The 17,731-nt window shown below is 43.0% G+C and overlaps 2 protein-coding genes across 6 annotated transcripts in view; one reads left to right on the forward strand and one right to left on the reverse strand.

Moving 5' to 3' along the window:
• Positions 1 to 3,849: 3,849 nt before the first annotated feature.
• On the reverse strand, positions 3,850 to 17,172 carry CFL1 (cofilin 1). The gene is made up of 4 exons (XM_073605264.1): positions 16,969 to 17,172; positions 7,809 to 8,107; positions 4,959 to 5,035; positions 3,850 to 4,864 (listed from the first exon to the last, which is right to left on the reverse strand). The coding sequence occupies exons 1-4, from the start codon at positions 16,969 to 16,971 to the stop codon at positions 4,746 to 4,748; spliced, it is 498 nt and encodes a 165-aa protein (XP_073461365.1). The 5' UTR covers positions 16,972 to 17,172; the 3' UTR covers positions 3,850 to 4,745.
• The window catches only part of MUS81 (MUS81 structure-specific endonuclease subunit), a 293,609-nt gene continuing 292,335 nt past the window's right edge, over positions 16,458 to 17,731 (forward strand). For 2 of the 5 annotated variants that reach the window (XM_073605252.1, XM_073605259.1), the window contains exon 1: positions 17,166 to 17,315. The gene's annotated coding sequence lies outside the window, so the exon portion shown is untranslated. Of the gene's footprint in view, positions 16,728 to 17,165; positions 17,316 to 17,731 lie in introns of those variants that run through there. The other 3 variants (XM_073605255.1, XM_073605253.1, XM_073605254.1) reach the window with 3 other exon arrangements.

Raw genomic sequence — 17,731 nt, forward strand, 5'->3', positions numbered from 1 at the left:
ACTCCCGCATGTCAGTCCCGATTTTGGCCACAATTTCAGAGACATCTGTGAAGGTCAATGTAAAGCCCAAAAATCACAAAAAGTAGCACAGAAACTACTTTTTAAAATCGGTGCTGCGTCACACCAATTAGGACAGTGCCATTGATGGCAAGTGCCACCGATTTGACATATGAGAACACTCCGGTGTGAACCAGGGCTAAAGTGGTTGTTAAGCCACACAGTGAAATTCCTACAACCCCCTCTGCTATATTAAAGAGGAGTTCCAGACTGTATTAAAAAAAAAAGTCAGCAGCTACAAATACTGTAAAAAAAGTTGTTGACTTTTAAATACAAGAGCCGTGTCAGGATGAGACTTCTTACACATTGGGAGCTTGTGGATAACAGGGGAAAGCCCTTTAAACAGGGAATTTTTTCAGAGGTCACAAGTTGATTTATTCAGACCAAGGATAAAACCTAATCAAGCCTTGGACCAAACACAGTATTCCAGGTTCTCATATCTGTGGCACTCTCTGAGGTGGACCTCTGTAGCTATATCTCACATTCTGGGGGCAGCCATCTTTTCATCTTACCTGTCCAGCGTACCTTGTGACCACTGACCCTCTGCAGTTCTTTTATTATCTAAGTGCATGAACATACAAAAGGCTATATGAATTATTGTACAAATAAAGCTCTCCTTGCTATTGCCCCTGAAGAAAGGCATTTAAAGCCAGAAAAGCATTGGCTATATCGGAGACTCGCCAAGTATCTGTATGTCATACACAAATTCATATTGACATTTGTCTTTGCACAGACATGTTTTTATTGATGTTTAAATTATTTTTTTTTCCTGCAATAAAATCTTTACCTTTTAACTTATTGGTGTTCATGTCACCCTTAAAGTCCCATTCCCAAAGGGATTATTTCCTTATTGACATTTAATACAAGGACACTTACCTGTTCAGGGAGTCTGCGATGTCGCACCTGAAGCTGACCTGTCCATCAGCTTCGGGTGCAGAAACCAGCATCCTTACTAAGGCAAGCAGAAAGTGAAGTTGCCACAGCACCCTTACACGGAAGTGGGATCAGGTACCTGTGTTTGATAGGCATCTGTGTGCATGCTCAACACCCCCCCCAACGTGGCACTGGAGAGAGAGAAGGGGGGGGGGGGGGAAAGCACTTTTGGGTATAACTCCACTTTAAATAAATTCCCCAGTTTGTTTTAAATGCCACTGTGTACCTCATTTCTTGTGGCTGCTCCCTGAAAGCTACAGGAGGAGCCGACCTCAGCTGCGAGGAGTGGAGACCAGCAGGTGGTCACGTGAGCGGCACTATGAAATGAGGTACACAGCAGCATTTTATAAAAAAAAATACAAACTAGGGATATTATTTATGATAGCGGTGATTGTAGGAATGTCATTATGAAATTAGAAGGGGAGCAGATGACATAGCTGACGGGGGGGGGGGGGGGGGAGCCAGCAGAGAAGAGCTGTGGATGATGGAGGCATGTAAACGGACCACAGTTTCAGGGTTCAGCAGCCATGATAAACCGTCGTCAGTTACAACCACTTTAAGGGCGAAGAGCCACTGGGGACCATGGGCCAGTTGAATTTCCAGGTACCTAACGTGAGAAGAAGCCAATGTGAGTCCGAAGCTTGAGCACCATGTGTTTAAGTGGAACGTCTGATTTTTAGTATCAAAAGTCATCCATAGGGACAGAAGGGTAGCTATGCCTCCTCAACAGTGAAGCAGATGAGTATGAGATTGGGATGGATATCATTCTCATTGGTATGCTGCATATTGATAAAATTTTCCACAAGTGGCCCTTGTAGCACTGATTTCTATTACATTGCAAACTGAGTAACGATGTGGTTTATTCTATGATATGCACCATTTCTTTGGCATTTATGCTACCAACCAATCCCTCATCATTGGATGACACTGGAGGAGCTGCTACTCTAAATGTTATCAGACCTCCTATAGCTCGCATTCTTGCTTTAAAGCGGGTTTTCAACTTGAAAAAAAATAAAAATAAAAAAGTCAGTAGCTACAAATACTGTAGCTGCCAACTTTAAATAGGACATTCACCTGTCCAGGGATCCAGCACTGTTCTTACCTGAGCAGCTTTTTGCCTGTCTTTGGATCCAGGTTTTGTGGCAGCATGAATGGTCCTGCAGCTTTCTGGGATCTATGATGGGTCTCAGAAGGGGCCAAACTTCTGGTTGGATCTCCATGGCAATCCAAGCAGATCCAAAAGTTAAAAAGGCAGTCACTAGATAAAAGTAAATCAAGGCTTTTCATAGACCATAGGATCACTGAGACTGCAGAGCTCAGCAGGCATGTTTCTGGTGGAAGCAGAGTTCTTGAAGTGCAGCTGTCAGGCTGGAACCTAAGTATCAGCAGCTTCCAGAAGTGGCAAGATGGCTGAAGCCTGACAGCTGCACTTCCTTTAAGAACTCAGCTTCAACCAGCAACATGCTTGCTGAGCTCTGCAGCCTCACAATGATCTTATGGTCTATGACAAGCCTTGATCTACTATTATCAAGGGAGTGCATTAAAAAAAAAAAAATCCTGACCACTACCCCAGAGTGGTACATTACTATGGTATTATATTGCTCTGATCAGAGTAAAAAAAAAAAACTAAAAATTAAGTATATTTTTTGTACTGTCAGTGTCCCTGATCACCACCAGACCAGTAGTTTTCCAAAACATTGACAAATTACAACTTCAAAAACCCCACCATGTCCCTTAATACCTTCCAGTCTTTCCAAAAGGGTCATTTGAGGGGGCATTTTTGGACCTCAAAAAGATTTTATATATTACAATTTTTATAACATACACAAAGAAATGTAGCAGAATACATTCTGGGCTAGATTTATGCACAATTTAGCTGCAAAATTGTAAGAAAAATGCAGTTTTTTCAAAACTGTATTTAGCCAAAAATAAAAACCCAGTGGTGATTAAATACCACCAAACAAAAGCTCTAGTATTGTGAAAAATTTAGTTTGGGTATAGTGTTGCACGACTGCAATTGTCATTTAACATGCAATCACACTGAAAGGAGTTGTAAAGACAGGTTATCTTAATGCATCAAGATAAAAAAACCTTGTGTGAAGCAGCACCCCACCACTTACCAGAACCCCTTCTCTCTGCAGCAATTTTAGCAAGTGTCTTATCTGTCCCAGACACACCTTTTGATTGGCTGAGACGCAGCAGCGCCATTGACTCCTACAAATGTCAAAATCAGTCAGCCAATCAGGCAAGAGGGCAGGGCCAGTGCTCTGCCTGAATGGATACACAGAGCTCTCAGGTGCCCCCTGTAGCAAGCTGCTGGCTTAGAGGGCACTCAGAGGGAGGGGCCAGGAGAGAAGAAGAGGGACCCATGAAGAGGAGGATGGGCTGCTCTGTGCAAAACCACTGCACAGGAGGCAAGTATAAACAAATATATGTTAAACAAAATACACTTTAGAAGCTGAAAATTTCCCTGGGTAGGAAAGGGGTAAAAGTACCCAGTATTGTAGTTCTAAAGTCTCCAGGTTGTTTAATCTTAATGCAAAAAGTACAAAAGCTCTTCTGCAAGAAGCTCCTCCCTCCTAGACCCCCCCCCAATCCAGCACTGGCTCTTCCTGCTAAAAGGGCTTAGAAACACCAGCAGGAGACATTGACTTCTGCCCTGTGTCAAGCCTGCACGAGTGCCCCCATAGCAAGCAGTGCCAGGACCCAAGGATGATCGAGGCTGCTCTGAACAAAAACCATTGGCAAGTTTATTTAAAATTTCCTTTAGAACCACTTTAAAACAACTCTCAAGCCACTCATTTAAAATGAGTGACAGATTATGAAAAACAGAATTATTAAGCGACCAAACCGCACACATACTTTTGTTATTTTATTAATGCTTATCTGCCAATATGACTTCCATATTAGTAACGCAAAACAAAAGGAAGTTGAGACTGCAATGAACATGTAATTTTGATGGGAAGAACTGTAGAGGTGAAGAGAAAGGCTTCAGCCACCTAAATGTCTACAACCCATCCATAAGACCCCAAAAACAGATGAGGGTCACAGCATCATTGAGGGAAATTGGCAAAATATACTAAATGTGGCCATCCATTTTTAAAATGAAATACGGAATGCTGGGTCGGGGCAAACAGGTGTGCTATGTTTACAAGTTAAAAAAAAAAAAAAAAAAAAAAAAAAAAAAAAAGTTGTAGTCTTAAGTTACATTATTCAGCAAAAAAAAAAAAAAAAAAAAAAAACTAAATTTACCTTGCAGATGCCAGATAAAATAAGGAATGTTGAAAGTGGAATATTGAGGTGCACTCAATTTACACAACAGCACAATGAAGCCATCTCTACATAAAAGGTAAAAATATGATCAGCCACAAAGTGCTAGGGGCAGCAGTTTGATCCAAATATTTTGGTCATCTAGGTCAAAGCCAAATTGTCTTGTAGATATAGGAATGAGGGAGTGTGGAATAAACGCCAGGCTGCATTTGGCAAAATAACTCGACAAGCACAGAAAAAGGACAGAAAATGTGGCTAGAAAGAAAGCTACCTCTGTAAATCAAAATTAAATAACTTTCAAAAAACTATACTGGATTCATGTATGCAGGTAAATGGCTTCTAGAAGGCTGCCTGTAGAATGAACGTTTCTCCTCTTCAAGAAGGCTTTCAGGGACTGGGAACAGGAGACACTGTCAGGGATTATGGTTACATGGAAGCCCCTTTATGAAGTGGCACAGACACTGGGAGGGGAGGCAATGAGGTCTTCACAAGGGAAATCCTTCAACAGAGATTACAGAGATGTTGCTACCTCCAAGTCTTTCAGCAAGGCAACTACGATCCTTTATTTCAGCCAGGCAGTTTACCTGGTATTCATGTTTGATGCCTAGGAACAAAAATTCAGATTAATAAACTTGATACATGGTATTGCTAAGTAGTTAAGCACAGTCACCATACCCAACAGTATATATTGTTCTTACCTGTAAATTTCTTCTTGATTGCATCTTTAGAACTGGCATATATCATTTTGCTTTTCAATGGAGCACAATCAGGTGCCCTGCGAAAAAATATGACCAACAGTTTGACCATAAAAAACTTGTCACTTGAAAAATGCACACAATCTTTTTTGACTCAACTCAATTCAGAGTCTGATATAAGCTTCCCCATGCCCAAAAACTTGCAAAATATGTAGAGTAGCAAAATGCTGCTGCCACATTAACTGAAAACAAAACCCGAGGGTGCATTCACACCTAAGCAGATCGTTTTCAGGCTGACAGTCATGCGATTTTGAAACATTCTGCTGTGATTCGTTACAGGTCAAAAAAGGTTGATAAGCCTGTAATCTGCCCAAAAGCTCTAGAACTTGAGCGTAAGGCGTTTTGAGTGGAGATGTGAACCATCTTCATAGAGAATCATTCATCTCCCAGTAAAACCCCAACCCATCTCTGTCCAAAACCATGTGTCACATTTACCATTATTGAATGTAACAAAAAGCCCAAGGTTTGGGTTGCCCCCCAAAAAGAGGAAGTCTAATGAGACCGAGTTCTGGTGACCTGGGGCATTTCCAGGGTATTCTCTTAATCTGCAGATTCCCTCATTTCCTGTTTTTTGCTATGGGATGGGAAGTGACAGCAAAGCTCCCCAATGGGACACAGGTGGCAAAGCTTCAGTGGTTTTAAGTCTCCCTTATTCTAGCCAAAATGAAGTTTACCCTAAGAGTTAAGAATTCTAGCTCCACTTAAAATGAATTTTGCCCTCAAAACCAGCGTTTAGACCTGCAGCACTCTAGCTTTGCTTTCCTGAGTTTCCAGGGTGCAGTATAGCTGAAGTGCTAATCAGCTGCACAGGCCACCAATATGTGTACAAGCCAAGTGCAGTCAGCCCATAGCATACATAGGAGTTATAGCACTTGTGCCCACCCAGCTCTGGAATCATGAAAGCAAAGCTTAAATAGCCTAGTTAACCATCAGTTTAACTATTTTGTTGACTGGGAGTGGCATGTGTAAAGCCATCATGAGATTTAGACTTTAGTGGGTTTATAAAGCCACTGGCATGTAAAACTATGGTGTGACACTCAAACTTGGAAAAAGAATGAGACCCATGGGACATTTACAAATTAGAACTCAACAAGAGGCAGGCTGACAAATGTTAAGCCTTCACCCTACAATATGGGGAACTGCTGCCAGAAAAATAAATAAATAAATAAATAAATAAATAAATAAATAGACAGCTAGCAGGGAAAGACCCCCTGCTAGCTGGCACAGAGGGGATTGGGAAGGTGCAAGGGGCTGATACAATCATAACATGTCACCCCCATATTTGGGGATTAACATGTTATGAAAAGTGAACCTTTAACAGCACAGAAGGTACAAGGCAATGCCTTAGTTTCACCAATTGCATAACTGAGGTAATGCCAACTATGGTAAATGTAAGCACAGTATAAAATGCAAAATGTCAAAAACCACTATACATGACTTAGGGGGCACACAATATAGAAATAGTTTTCCCTACTTATGTTCTACAAGACTTGAAATGAGTGGTCACCTGTTTCGCTGAGAATCCAGTCACCCGATATGGGAAGGGAGGGCAAGTCTGATCATTGGAAGTTTAGGCGATTAGAGTTTTAAAGGCTTGTGATCTTGGTTTTAAAAATAGTAACTATGGGCAAATGGCATATATGACTCAATAGGTAAATGAACAGTCTGAGAAAAGGGGACAAATGTGTTATCACATGTTGCATGCTACTGAGCAACAAATTCCTATGTACACCTGAAGCAAATTTTGCTGGAGCAACTTTAAGTCCCTCTGGCTAGAAGCTGCAATTCTACATGAACAAATCACCACAGCTTAGGTGCCAATACACACCTGCAAATGCATTGGACACTAACAGTTGTTGGGACTACAAGGCAAGATCATATTTATATATTTTTACCTGTGCATACAGTTTTAACTAGTAGGTGAGAAATAAAGACCAAAGGTCTGTCTTCATGCATTCTATGCACGACAACAAACCTGTATAAAGAAGCCCAGAGCATTGGTGCTGCTCTGTGCAAAACCACTGCACAGAGCAGGCAAGATCAGAAAAAAATCCCACATCTTTTATCACCAATGTACTTTATCATCAGGAATCCCCCCCCCCCCCCCCCCCCAACCACCATTTTCTGCCATGAAGCAGGAAAGGGAAATGTCCCCAATGGCAAAAACTGACAGGGGTTATAACCCTCCCTTACTCTATGCAAAACAAGTTGTGGCCAGGTGGAAGTGCACATCATGCTCACTGGGAAGCAGGTCAGTCTTGTGGGGCCTACTCTGCCTACCACACAGGGGACCTGTCCAGAGGCACTATACTGTCAGGAAACAGGACCAGCACAACTACATTAGAACAGGACAGAAAAGCACAGAACCATAATACAGCATCTATAGTCATATTTGTGGTACTCTATCACATGCGTCAATGTTCTAAGTGGCAGTTGATACTATTGTATAACCAATGCTAGACAGCCTACATAATGTCTTTACAGTTAGGACAGATGCTTCAATATTATTCTGCTTTGTAGAGAAAAACAAAAAGTATCCAGTTTATAAAACTCAGACTTGGGGGGAATTTAATAAAACTTGAGCTGATCAGAACAGCTGGAAATCTTAAAACATCTCATTTTTAAAGCTTCAAAAATGAAAGCTAGAAGCAGATTGGTTGCCATGCACAGCTGCTTCAACCTTAGTAAATCTCCCTCTTTTACATAGTAGAAAATAATGAGCAACTTTATAAAAAGTCCAAGTAGTGTGACTAAACCTGTTTTAGTACAACAAACTTTGCTACATGACCTCACCAGAATATAAAGATTAGCTCCTCTTTCTTGCTCTCCTTTGTCTCATAGCAGCAGTCATAGAGGGCATATCGGCAGTCATCTGCTGGTAGCATTTCCACAAAGCACTTGTAAGGGTCAGCAGTCTCGGAAACATCTCCAACCAAGATCTCCTTGCCTTCTTCTGGGATGATAGTTTTCTTGTCAGCACTTAAGCAAAATAGGACTGCCTTAATGCGCTTACTTTTATCTTCTAAAGATTTGTGCAGCTTCATAGCATTGAATATTGCAATGACAAGGTCAGATACCTTCACACCTGAGGCCTGAAAAACAAAAACATTTTTTTTTATACTTTCAAACCCCAAAAAAGGTTACATGCAATACACTCAAGACCACCTGGGCATATACTATGTGCAACGTTGAGGTGCAGCAGAATTATCACTTTCCACTGCCATTTTCAAAAGGTGTCAACCTATTTTTAGAACTTCAATTGTATTTAAAGTGGTTGTAAAGGCGGAAGTTTATCTTAATGCAAAAAAAAAAAAAAAAAAAAAAAAAACCCTGTGTGTAGCAGCCCATTTAATTCTTACCCAAGCCCCATCTTGATCCAGCAATGTTGCAGGAGAGACTCGGCTGTACGGGTCTCTCCCTCCTGATTGGCTGAGACTGCAGCGGGGCACTTTTGGCTCCCGCTGTTAAACTCAGTGAGCCAATGAGGAGAGGGGCTGGACCTAGCCACAGCTCCATGTCTGAATGGCCACATAGCAAGCTGCTTGGGGCACTCAGCAGGAGGCGTCAGGATTGCCAAAGGACCAGAGAAGAGGAGGATCTGCGCTGCTCTGTGCAAAACCACTGCACAGAGCAGGCAAGTATATATAACTTGTTATTCCTAATTTGGACCAGATGGCACAGGACTCCTGTGCAATTTGAACCAGCTCCATAGAGAGCTGGTCAATCTGACGTGAATTGGATGCAGGGAAACGCGCATCCAATTTTCAATAAATGTGAATCCAGCCTAAGGGACTCATTGCCATCCAAACACTGCTGTATATGTGCATGCACCTGGAGTTTCCTACATGTACCCACCACAGCTTCCAATATCCACCAATACTGTGATTCTGAGCTGTTCACTAGACAGGTTTGGGTTTTGCCCAAGTATACCAAACCATTAGGAATGCAGGAGGACAAGCCAAGGATAGACCAGCTTCAGCAGAATGTGCTGGGAGCATTCAGTGTCAGAATGCCCAAGATCTCGTAGCATTTGCAGGCACCTTGTGTGGAGTAATAACATAGCAAAGTACAAGTACTGCAGTTTGTTTGCTTTGACATCCTCAGTACATTTGAGGTTTTATTTGAGTCTGAAGGAACAGTAAAACCTAATGAAAGGTCCATAAATACTTTATTTTATAAATACTACTATTTTTGTTGTGCATCAACAGAATTTCTGGCTGAATAGCCATCAAACCTGCTCTGCTGTCTCCCAACACTACTGAATCCCTCCCAACTGTCCTCATTCACAAAGAATTGTTCTGTACTCCAAGATGAAGAGCTGGGAAGGAACCTTTACAATTCAAGATAACCCACATGTGTGGGCATAAAACAGAATTTCTGACAGTCTATAAAATATATGAAAAAGAAAAAAAAATTGATAGGATCACACTTGAGCATTCATGTTCTCATTTAAGTTCTATGCCAAACTGACTAGCTGTCACATTTAATATACCCATATTTAATCGGCATATAACACGCACTTTTTTCCCCTGAAAATCAAGGGAAAATCGTGGGTGCGTGTTATAGGCCGATCCCCGCCAATTTTGTGTGATCGGAGCGATCGCGGCTATTGCCGCCGACTTACACAGCTGTGTGTAAATTCAAATATGGCGCCGAGACTGCAGGGACTCGGCGGAGCCGAGATACACATACCTGAGAGTTCAGCTTTTCTCGGCGCTGCTTACAGTCCAGCCAAGGTGGACCTGTGTGATGTCCACCATAGGACAGTACTGTAAGCGGCGCCGAGAAAAGCCGAGGACTCTAAGGTATGTATCTCGGCTCCGCCGAGTCCCTGCAGTCTCGCTGCCATATTTTAATTTACACATGGCTGTGTATGTCAGTGGCGATCACACAAGGCTGCACTGGGGCAAAGCTGCACTGGACACTGGGGCAAGGCTGCACTGACAAAGCTGCAATAGACACTGGAGCAAGGCTGCACTGACAATGCTGCATTGATGGGCATTTTAATGTAATTTTTTCTTCCTTAAACTTTACTCCTAAAAGTTTTTTCCTTAAAATTCCCTCCCAAACTTGGGGTGCGTGTTATACTCCGATAAATACGATATTTGGGTATCCAAGTCTTGATTTAGATGTCCCAGAAGAAGAAAACTTTCTATATAGGTTTTTAGTTGTCCTACAGCCCTAGATAGGTTTAGTAAGTTTTTAAGTATAAAGATATATTTTAAAACCTATTCATGTTATAAACCAAAATCTGTCTAGCAGCAATTAGGAATTGTCATTATGTTGTGAGTACAAATGGCAAAGTGTACCATCGGTAGAGACCTTTCCCATAGGTTACATTCCAGTAAAAAACTTAAAGGGGAACTTTAGTCAGAAAATGATGTCCCTCTAGATCACTTCAGGCTGGCGCCTTTTGCAGGTATGGCCATGTAAAATCAAATAAGGTTTTAAAATCCAGTAAGACTGGATCACCCTGCTCTGCACATGCTCAGTTGCTCTCCATTTTAGGCAGGGCTGAGTTTGTAGAGGCCAATCTGCTGACAGCCTTGATTAAACCCTCCCATCCTTTACAGCCAAGGAAGCTGCTTGTTTGATATGTAACCATCATGGTGCTGCACATTTGTCATTTGAGGGTTTGACAGTTTAAAGAAAATGTGATAGTAATTTTTTTAAACTTAAATTGATGGATTTAGTTCCGATTTACTGCTGTCCAGGGGCTCTGGGCTTCAGCAAAAAACAGGAGTAATGCTGGAGACAATATACAACGCTCATTTTGTTAATGTGGAATGTATATCCTTGCTAAAGATTTTTTTTTTATCAAGTTCCACTTTGATTAGTCAATGTCCTTTCAAAATTAGGCCAACTCAGTGCAAATTCTATTTGAGGGTGAATAGGAAATTTGATTTTTCCAGCCTCAGTTTCCATAGGGGCCTGTTTTGGCAGTGAAGAATGAAGTGCAGCTAGGCAAAGACTAGTTTGCATTGAGTGTCAAAAGCATGTGTCAAGAAGCCCTACCTTGTGGCTGAAATTACAGGGGTTGAAAATTAACAGGGTCAGGGAGAAGGGAAAGTAAAAAGTTTTTCATATCTGGAAACAGAAGGTTTTAAAGCAGAGCTAAACCCACCCAGCTGCGGTTAGCCATCATGGTGCTGCACATGGTCAGTTATGACAGACATTTTGACCTTCCTGGTTCACATTGGAAGAGAAATAGACTTGGGCCTCAAATACACCAATAGCTGACTAGCAGAAAGTCTGCTCATTACATAGAATTGTTGATACCCTGAGTAACAAAACCCAATTTTGGATTATAAACATAGGCTAAGAAACTAGTGTGATCTTTGACACAGTTTGATAAACGAATGCATCAGTATCTGGTTTAATGAATGTAGTGGCAATTCTGAATGAATTCTCAATGTACTCAGATATGTGTTCTAATTTTGCCCTTCATACGAGTCATCCTTGACTAGTTGCTCAAATAAGTGCCGCTGAAAACAGATGACCTGAATAAGGTGTGATTGGGAGAGGGTGGGATATTTTCTCTCATTGGGCAGAAAAAAAAAAAAAAAAAAAAAAAAAAGGGTTTGATTGTGTTGGGTTACATTTATAGCCAACTTTGGCTACATGTTGGGACACCCCTTCCATAGCAGAAGTACAAACGTGTTTTGTCAGAAAGGTGTCAAGCTGAGGAGTGTCAAAACACTCTTCCTAAACTGAGAAGTACGGAGATGAAAGCATTGCACACCTTTACAATGTGCAGAGTAATGACTTTGTTACACCCTATGCATCTGCTTTGCATGTCAAGCAGCACAGGTGGTCTTGACCCAGCTCTCAATCTCTCTTGCAAGACACCAATTGCTGTTACACTGGACTAAACTTACTGCCCATAGAGGCATGGGATTGCCCTCAGAACTCGATTCCCAGGAGCAACTCCTTGCCTCCTTTTTGACATCTCCCTTATCCAGCCAATACCAAAAGGCAGACAAGTGGAGCCCCCAAAGCAAAACCATCACTTGAACAAAAAGCAGAACAAGATTAATAACCCAGCAAAAATTACTGAAATTAAGTGCATGAAGTGAATTAATGAAGTTCTGTGTGTAGCACTGTGGTCCTGGAACCAAAAAAACACACGAGAAATTCTTTATGTGCACACTGGTACTGTACCGTTCGCAGCCTCCCTACTAAGCTTGAGAGGGACCAAACACACCCCATTTACACCTGAGCATTTTGTAGCTTGAAGCTACAAAACACTGGAGGGGGGAAAAAAAAAAAAAAAAAAAAAAAAAACAACCACACAATTACTGTATGGGGATGGTTCATATCACCACTCAAACAAGTTCTGGAACCTTAAGCAGATTACAGGCATTTCTGCTTTTTACATTGTGACCCTTTGAACTGTACAAAAGCAAGCAGCTTTCTGCCTGAAAACACTATGCTCAGGTGTGAATGGGGCCTTAAAGAACAACTCCTTTTGTTGAGAAAAAAAAAACCCATTCCCCTCTGAGTGATCTATGTACATTGCAAGGATTATAACAAACTGTTGCAAATTCCTACCTTTTGTTATTCTGAAGAAATACCTGTGTGTCTGTGCCTCTGTTCTGAGTGTGTAATGGGAGCGGTTTCATAATTAACTGTCAGGTATGGAGCTGAAGGGCACTAATGAGGAAATCTGCTGGGTCTGCATCCCTTTTGAGATGCTTTCAATAGGAACATGTCTAAATAACGTTTTTGTTGCAGGGGATGCCTGAAATCTGACTTGTATCTCAGGCAGACTTCTGGGAAAAAGGGTGAGCCAATCACACAAGCAGGAAATTGTGGTGTTGTCAGTACACTGCACAGAACTCCAGGTAGCCATATTGCAGTGTATTATCAGAAAATTACATGGACTGCAGATTGGAAAGGTAATTTAATAACATTCGATTACAATATGATTAATGTTGCAGGTATATGTGCTATATTTTTCTTTGCTATTCTTTTCCCCCACAACAGTGGAGTTATTACCCTTTAACTTCCACATAAGGCATGCAAAAAACTAGGACTGCATGTCATCTGTGGGAACTTATGCACAATGCCATACATGATACAATTTTGAGAAAAAAAATCTTTTAGATTTACCAAAACTATAATAGGAGGTCAAACCTAAACACCTTCTATATGTATGCAATCAGGTAGGCCCTTGTACTACATAGTTGAAAGTAAACCTAAATGAAATTGAGTAAACTGTATAATGTATGGCCAGCTTAGGAGCAGGCAAGGACATAATGGACTTGTGTCTTTATCCAACCTACTCTGAAGCCCCCAGACTCCTGTTCTCCCTCAGGTTGTAGCCCTAGCAGGCTCCCCTCATCACAAGTTAAACCTGCGAGGGGAAGAAAGGATCAGCCCAAATGGCAACCAGAAATGAGTGCACTGGAACCACCTCCTGAGGGCCCATGACAGTACTCTGAGCCTGCCCTTGTGTAGGACAAGTAATCCTGCACAGGGAGATCTTATGAAAAGAAATGGCATAGGATGCATATCCAATTTTGGACAATTCCCAATAACTTCACTGGGCTTCCTTACAGCGGAACTCCAGCCAAAACAGGTTACATGTGCACCGTAAAAAATAAATCCGTACTGTCCCATGTATCCAGTCAGCGCTAGATGAATGCAAGGCACTCATGATTGCATGAGCAATCTTCCCTCAAGCAATCAGTGCACCACACATTAATTGAAGTGAATGAGGTTTGCTAAAGGGGCTTGAGTGCTAGTAACCCCCCGATCTGATTATTCCAGCCGTAACCAACTCAGCACCAGATGTTAGGCACCAGCTGCACTATATGCAAGTGAAAAGTTGTACATAACCATGGCCTAGTCATAGTACACTAAATTAATGTGCATTTATAAATTAGAGCACATGACAAATATAAAAAAAGTTTTGTCTTGAGTACAGCTTTAACAGAAGGACAAAACATGAATGGACCCCGAAACCATCAAACTCAACTTGCAATATGGCAACCTATGAGCATTGTGCATAGCATTGGGTTTACAAAACCAGAAATCCAATTTTCTACTTTGGTAATTGACTAGCTGCTGCTCAGATGCTTGTGTTATAAAAGCAAGTTCTAGCCATCCCCAGAAATAAGTTTGGCAACATACATAGAAAACAGCTGTTATAAGGGTCCATTCACACCATTCTGGCCCATTGCAACTCCAGCAGTGTCCCTCCTGTGCTCCAAGGGTTAAATGCTTGTTAATGCTAGGGGATGAGTAATAAGCCTGAATACTTTATTCCAGTGTTCTCCTCAGCTCCGGGTTGTGTGTAGTAGTTTGCCATCCCCAAATACAAGAGCTACTGATCCTACTGTGCAACTGCCAGCTGTCCAGTCTTAGAAAAGAGGCTTGGGAGGAAGTCTGTTGGATTGAGAAATAAGGCAAGTATTACACTATTCCTCATCCCCTATAGGCAAAGGGCATTCAACCCTTGCAATAGCAATTCCCAGAGTTAGGCTTTAATGCACTACCAGGGATCTCCACAATACAGCCCTCCAGCTGTTGGGGAACTATGCACCCCACAATTAAAACTAACATTCACAGACATGACTAGGCATGATGGGAATTGTAGTTCCTGAACTAGAGGGCCATAGTTTGTAAACCCCTGTACTAGAATGTCCTAAAATCAGACCTACCAGTATTTTAGTATTATATAGCGCACTGTAACAAAGTTACATTGGAGTGCCATTCATAACCACCCACTGGTGTGAATGGGCCCTCAATGGATTCAGACACTAGCTTTACTAAACAGACCATGGATTGCACTAGATGGTTACAAATGAAGACAATTCCTCATTTAGAAATCAGGGAGGATAAGGTTAAACAGCTATTCCCTTATAACAGAAAAAGTGTTTAAAACTGAAATTTTATTCTGACGTGTATTTAGATCACTTAGGTGATAGCTCCCCCTAACACTACTACATTCGAAACGGTCCTGAATGAAAGCTACACTGAAAATGTTTGCTTCAGCAGAAGTAGTATCTAAAGTAACCTAAACTATGGCAATAAAGTTACCAGCTTTTTCCAACCTGTGCTTAGAAACCTTGAGAGCAAACATTTCATGAATACACAAGGGCTGCCCATCATGTAGTCCACCCCCCCCCCCCAAAAAAGATACTCACACTGCAAACTATGACAATGTCGCAACATGCCTACCACACATCTCAGCTTCCCGCAGTGCTGGCGAGGTCAGCCCCCTCCCCCCTAGGGAAAGCTCAGGGTCTCATCCGAAAACTGCATTCTTGCAAAGTTTGCTCTCCACTTTTCCCAGTGACACCACCCTCACCTAGGCGAGTTTGTTAAATGGAAAGGTGCCTTGTACCCCCAGCTTCTCTTCAGATGTTTTACTTTTACAGCTTTTGGCAGTGTTTTTTTTTTTTTTTTAATGGGGCGATGTATGATGGGGAGCAATTGTAATGCAATGGCCACTTCTACCACAAACTAGGGAAGTTTCTTTAAAGCTAAACTCCAGAAAAAGTGCAAGTACTCCCTTGAAAATGGAGCTACACCAGTTCTGCAAGTGTTGACCGCATATTTCCATCTAGGGAGATGGTAAAAGTAGTTCTACATACTAGATCCTTCACTGTCCCTTGGCATCCCCACAACCAATGTAGGGCTATGCATCAATCTTCATGATGTCAGGGGCATCTTACCCTGAGCAAGTAGGGACCAGTCTGCAGACAGAGGATCCAGCAAGTGGAACCGTTTTACCCGTCTCCCTGACATACACTAGTTAAACCTTGCAGTACAAGGGAGGACTTGCTTTTCCCAGAATTGATCTTTACATTGTGAATGGAAGTTTACATATCCAATGGAGGCCCAAGAGCTTGCACAGGCATACATGCATTTTCTACATGACGGGTTCTTTCTGGCAGGACTAGAAGATCATGCAGAACTCATGTACCTAAACAAACATGTACGCTCTGCAGTTGTGTAGAAGCACATTTTCATATTGTGTATGAGATCATTGTTTACTAAAGTTCTGCATTTAGATATGTACAATTGTACCAGCACCTTGTTTCTGCCTAAGTGAAAAGGATCCTCTACTGGAGGAGGGGAGTCTCACATCAAGTCCTCACTGAAAATCTAGGTTTTAGACACCTTGTCACTGTCTGGTGAGTTATTGGCTACGCCTTCACACCACCTCCTGTACACTGCCATGACTCTACATGGCTCACCTTTACACCACGCAGGCTGCAGTGGTCCAGGATGACTGAAGAGCCTTAGGCCAATACTGTGCAGTAACTCTTCACACCAGTGGGCGGCAGCAAAGAGCATGACTCACCAAAGCTGGCCAGGCAGTGTCACGCGCACACATCCCCGAGCGCGCACAGGAGGGGGGTGACGTAGATAAGCCGAGCCCCTCCCACTGCTCTTATTCAAAGTCTCTATAGAAATAAGGTAGCCATGTAACGCAATAAACACTATCAGAAGCTCGGTATAAGGCCGGTTATACCGACAGCGACCTCAGAAAAACCACAGGACCCCCGCAAAGGCCCTCCCCCATCCAACGCACATAGGGAGCGTCAGGGCGCGTTAGTAACTAGGCCACGCCCAGTAGCCGGCGCGTACGGTTCCCGCCCTTTGATCTCCCGGCGGAGGGCGCCCCGCAACCTGCACCACGTGACCAGGCGCGCCCAGCCCGTGCTCGGTCCTGACAGAAAGCCGGTTATATTGTCAGAGGTAAGAAATCCTCCGCCATGTTCCCTCACCTCACAATACACCCGCTCCATTGTTACAGGCCGCCTTCTGCACCCCAAAATCCACACACACCGTACAGGGGACCGTGACGGGCCCGGTGTTCAGTATTCGCGCCTCACCAATCCCTGACTGACGGGGGTGCAGAAAATGGCGGCACGAGGGAGCAGGGCGTAGACCCGCCGCATTACACCGACCAGCCCCGGGCTCAGTCCAGGCTACTCACCATCTTTCACTTGGGGGTAGAGGTGGATGGATGAAGCGCAGAGGAAATAGGAGATGAGAAGAAAAGACAGCCGGTGTCACTGGTTCTCCACTCAGAAAGGCCGTGCAGCTGCCTGACAGACGCACACCAAAATGAAGCCTCCTGCTCTCCTCTTTCCGCTTTCTTTAAGCGCCGCACAATGAGAAGGGAGGGGCCTACTTCCGGTCTGCCCTCGCACAGCCTGCCGGGAGTTGTAGTTGGATGGGAGAGCTCGGGGCGGGGCTATAGCTGACGTCACCGCCTGCTGTGAGCGTGGTCAGCGGACGTGACACCCGGACAGCTCCGTGTATGGTGACACAGTACAAGAGGTAGTAGGAGGGCAGTGTAGGTCGGTCCTGATAGGTGCTAGATGAGCGCTCTCTCTCTGTTGGCCACAGTAACCAATCAGATGGGAGACTGAAGGTGCTGATGCCTTTGTGCAAAAGAGTGAGCTCATACCTAGAACAATATAATATGCTGTGCTGGAGGGATTGTGGGGACCCTACATTAATGACAGCTGAAAAAAGATTCTTTTTCAGGGATGCAGTGATGGGCAACTTTCCTAATATGGGGGCCTCAGGCCAGACCCTGACATCACCAAATGGCCACACATAGAATTCAGTGATTATTCATTATCAGACTCAGCGGACACACAACAGGATGTAGTAAAAGACTATGGGCAAGATACAGGAGATGGTCAGAGACAGCAGACATAGTAGAGAAGATGGGCAAAGACTGCAGACAT

The sequence above is a fragment of the Aquarana catesbeiana genome, linkage group LG11, assembly GCF_042186555.1.
Source record: "Aquarana catesbeiana isolate 2022-GZ linkage group LG11, ASM4218655v1, whole genome shotgun sequence".
Lineage (NCBI taxonomy): Eukaryota > Metazoa > Chordata > Amphibia > Anura > Ranidae > Aquarana > Aquarana catesbeiana.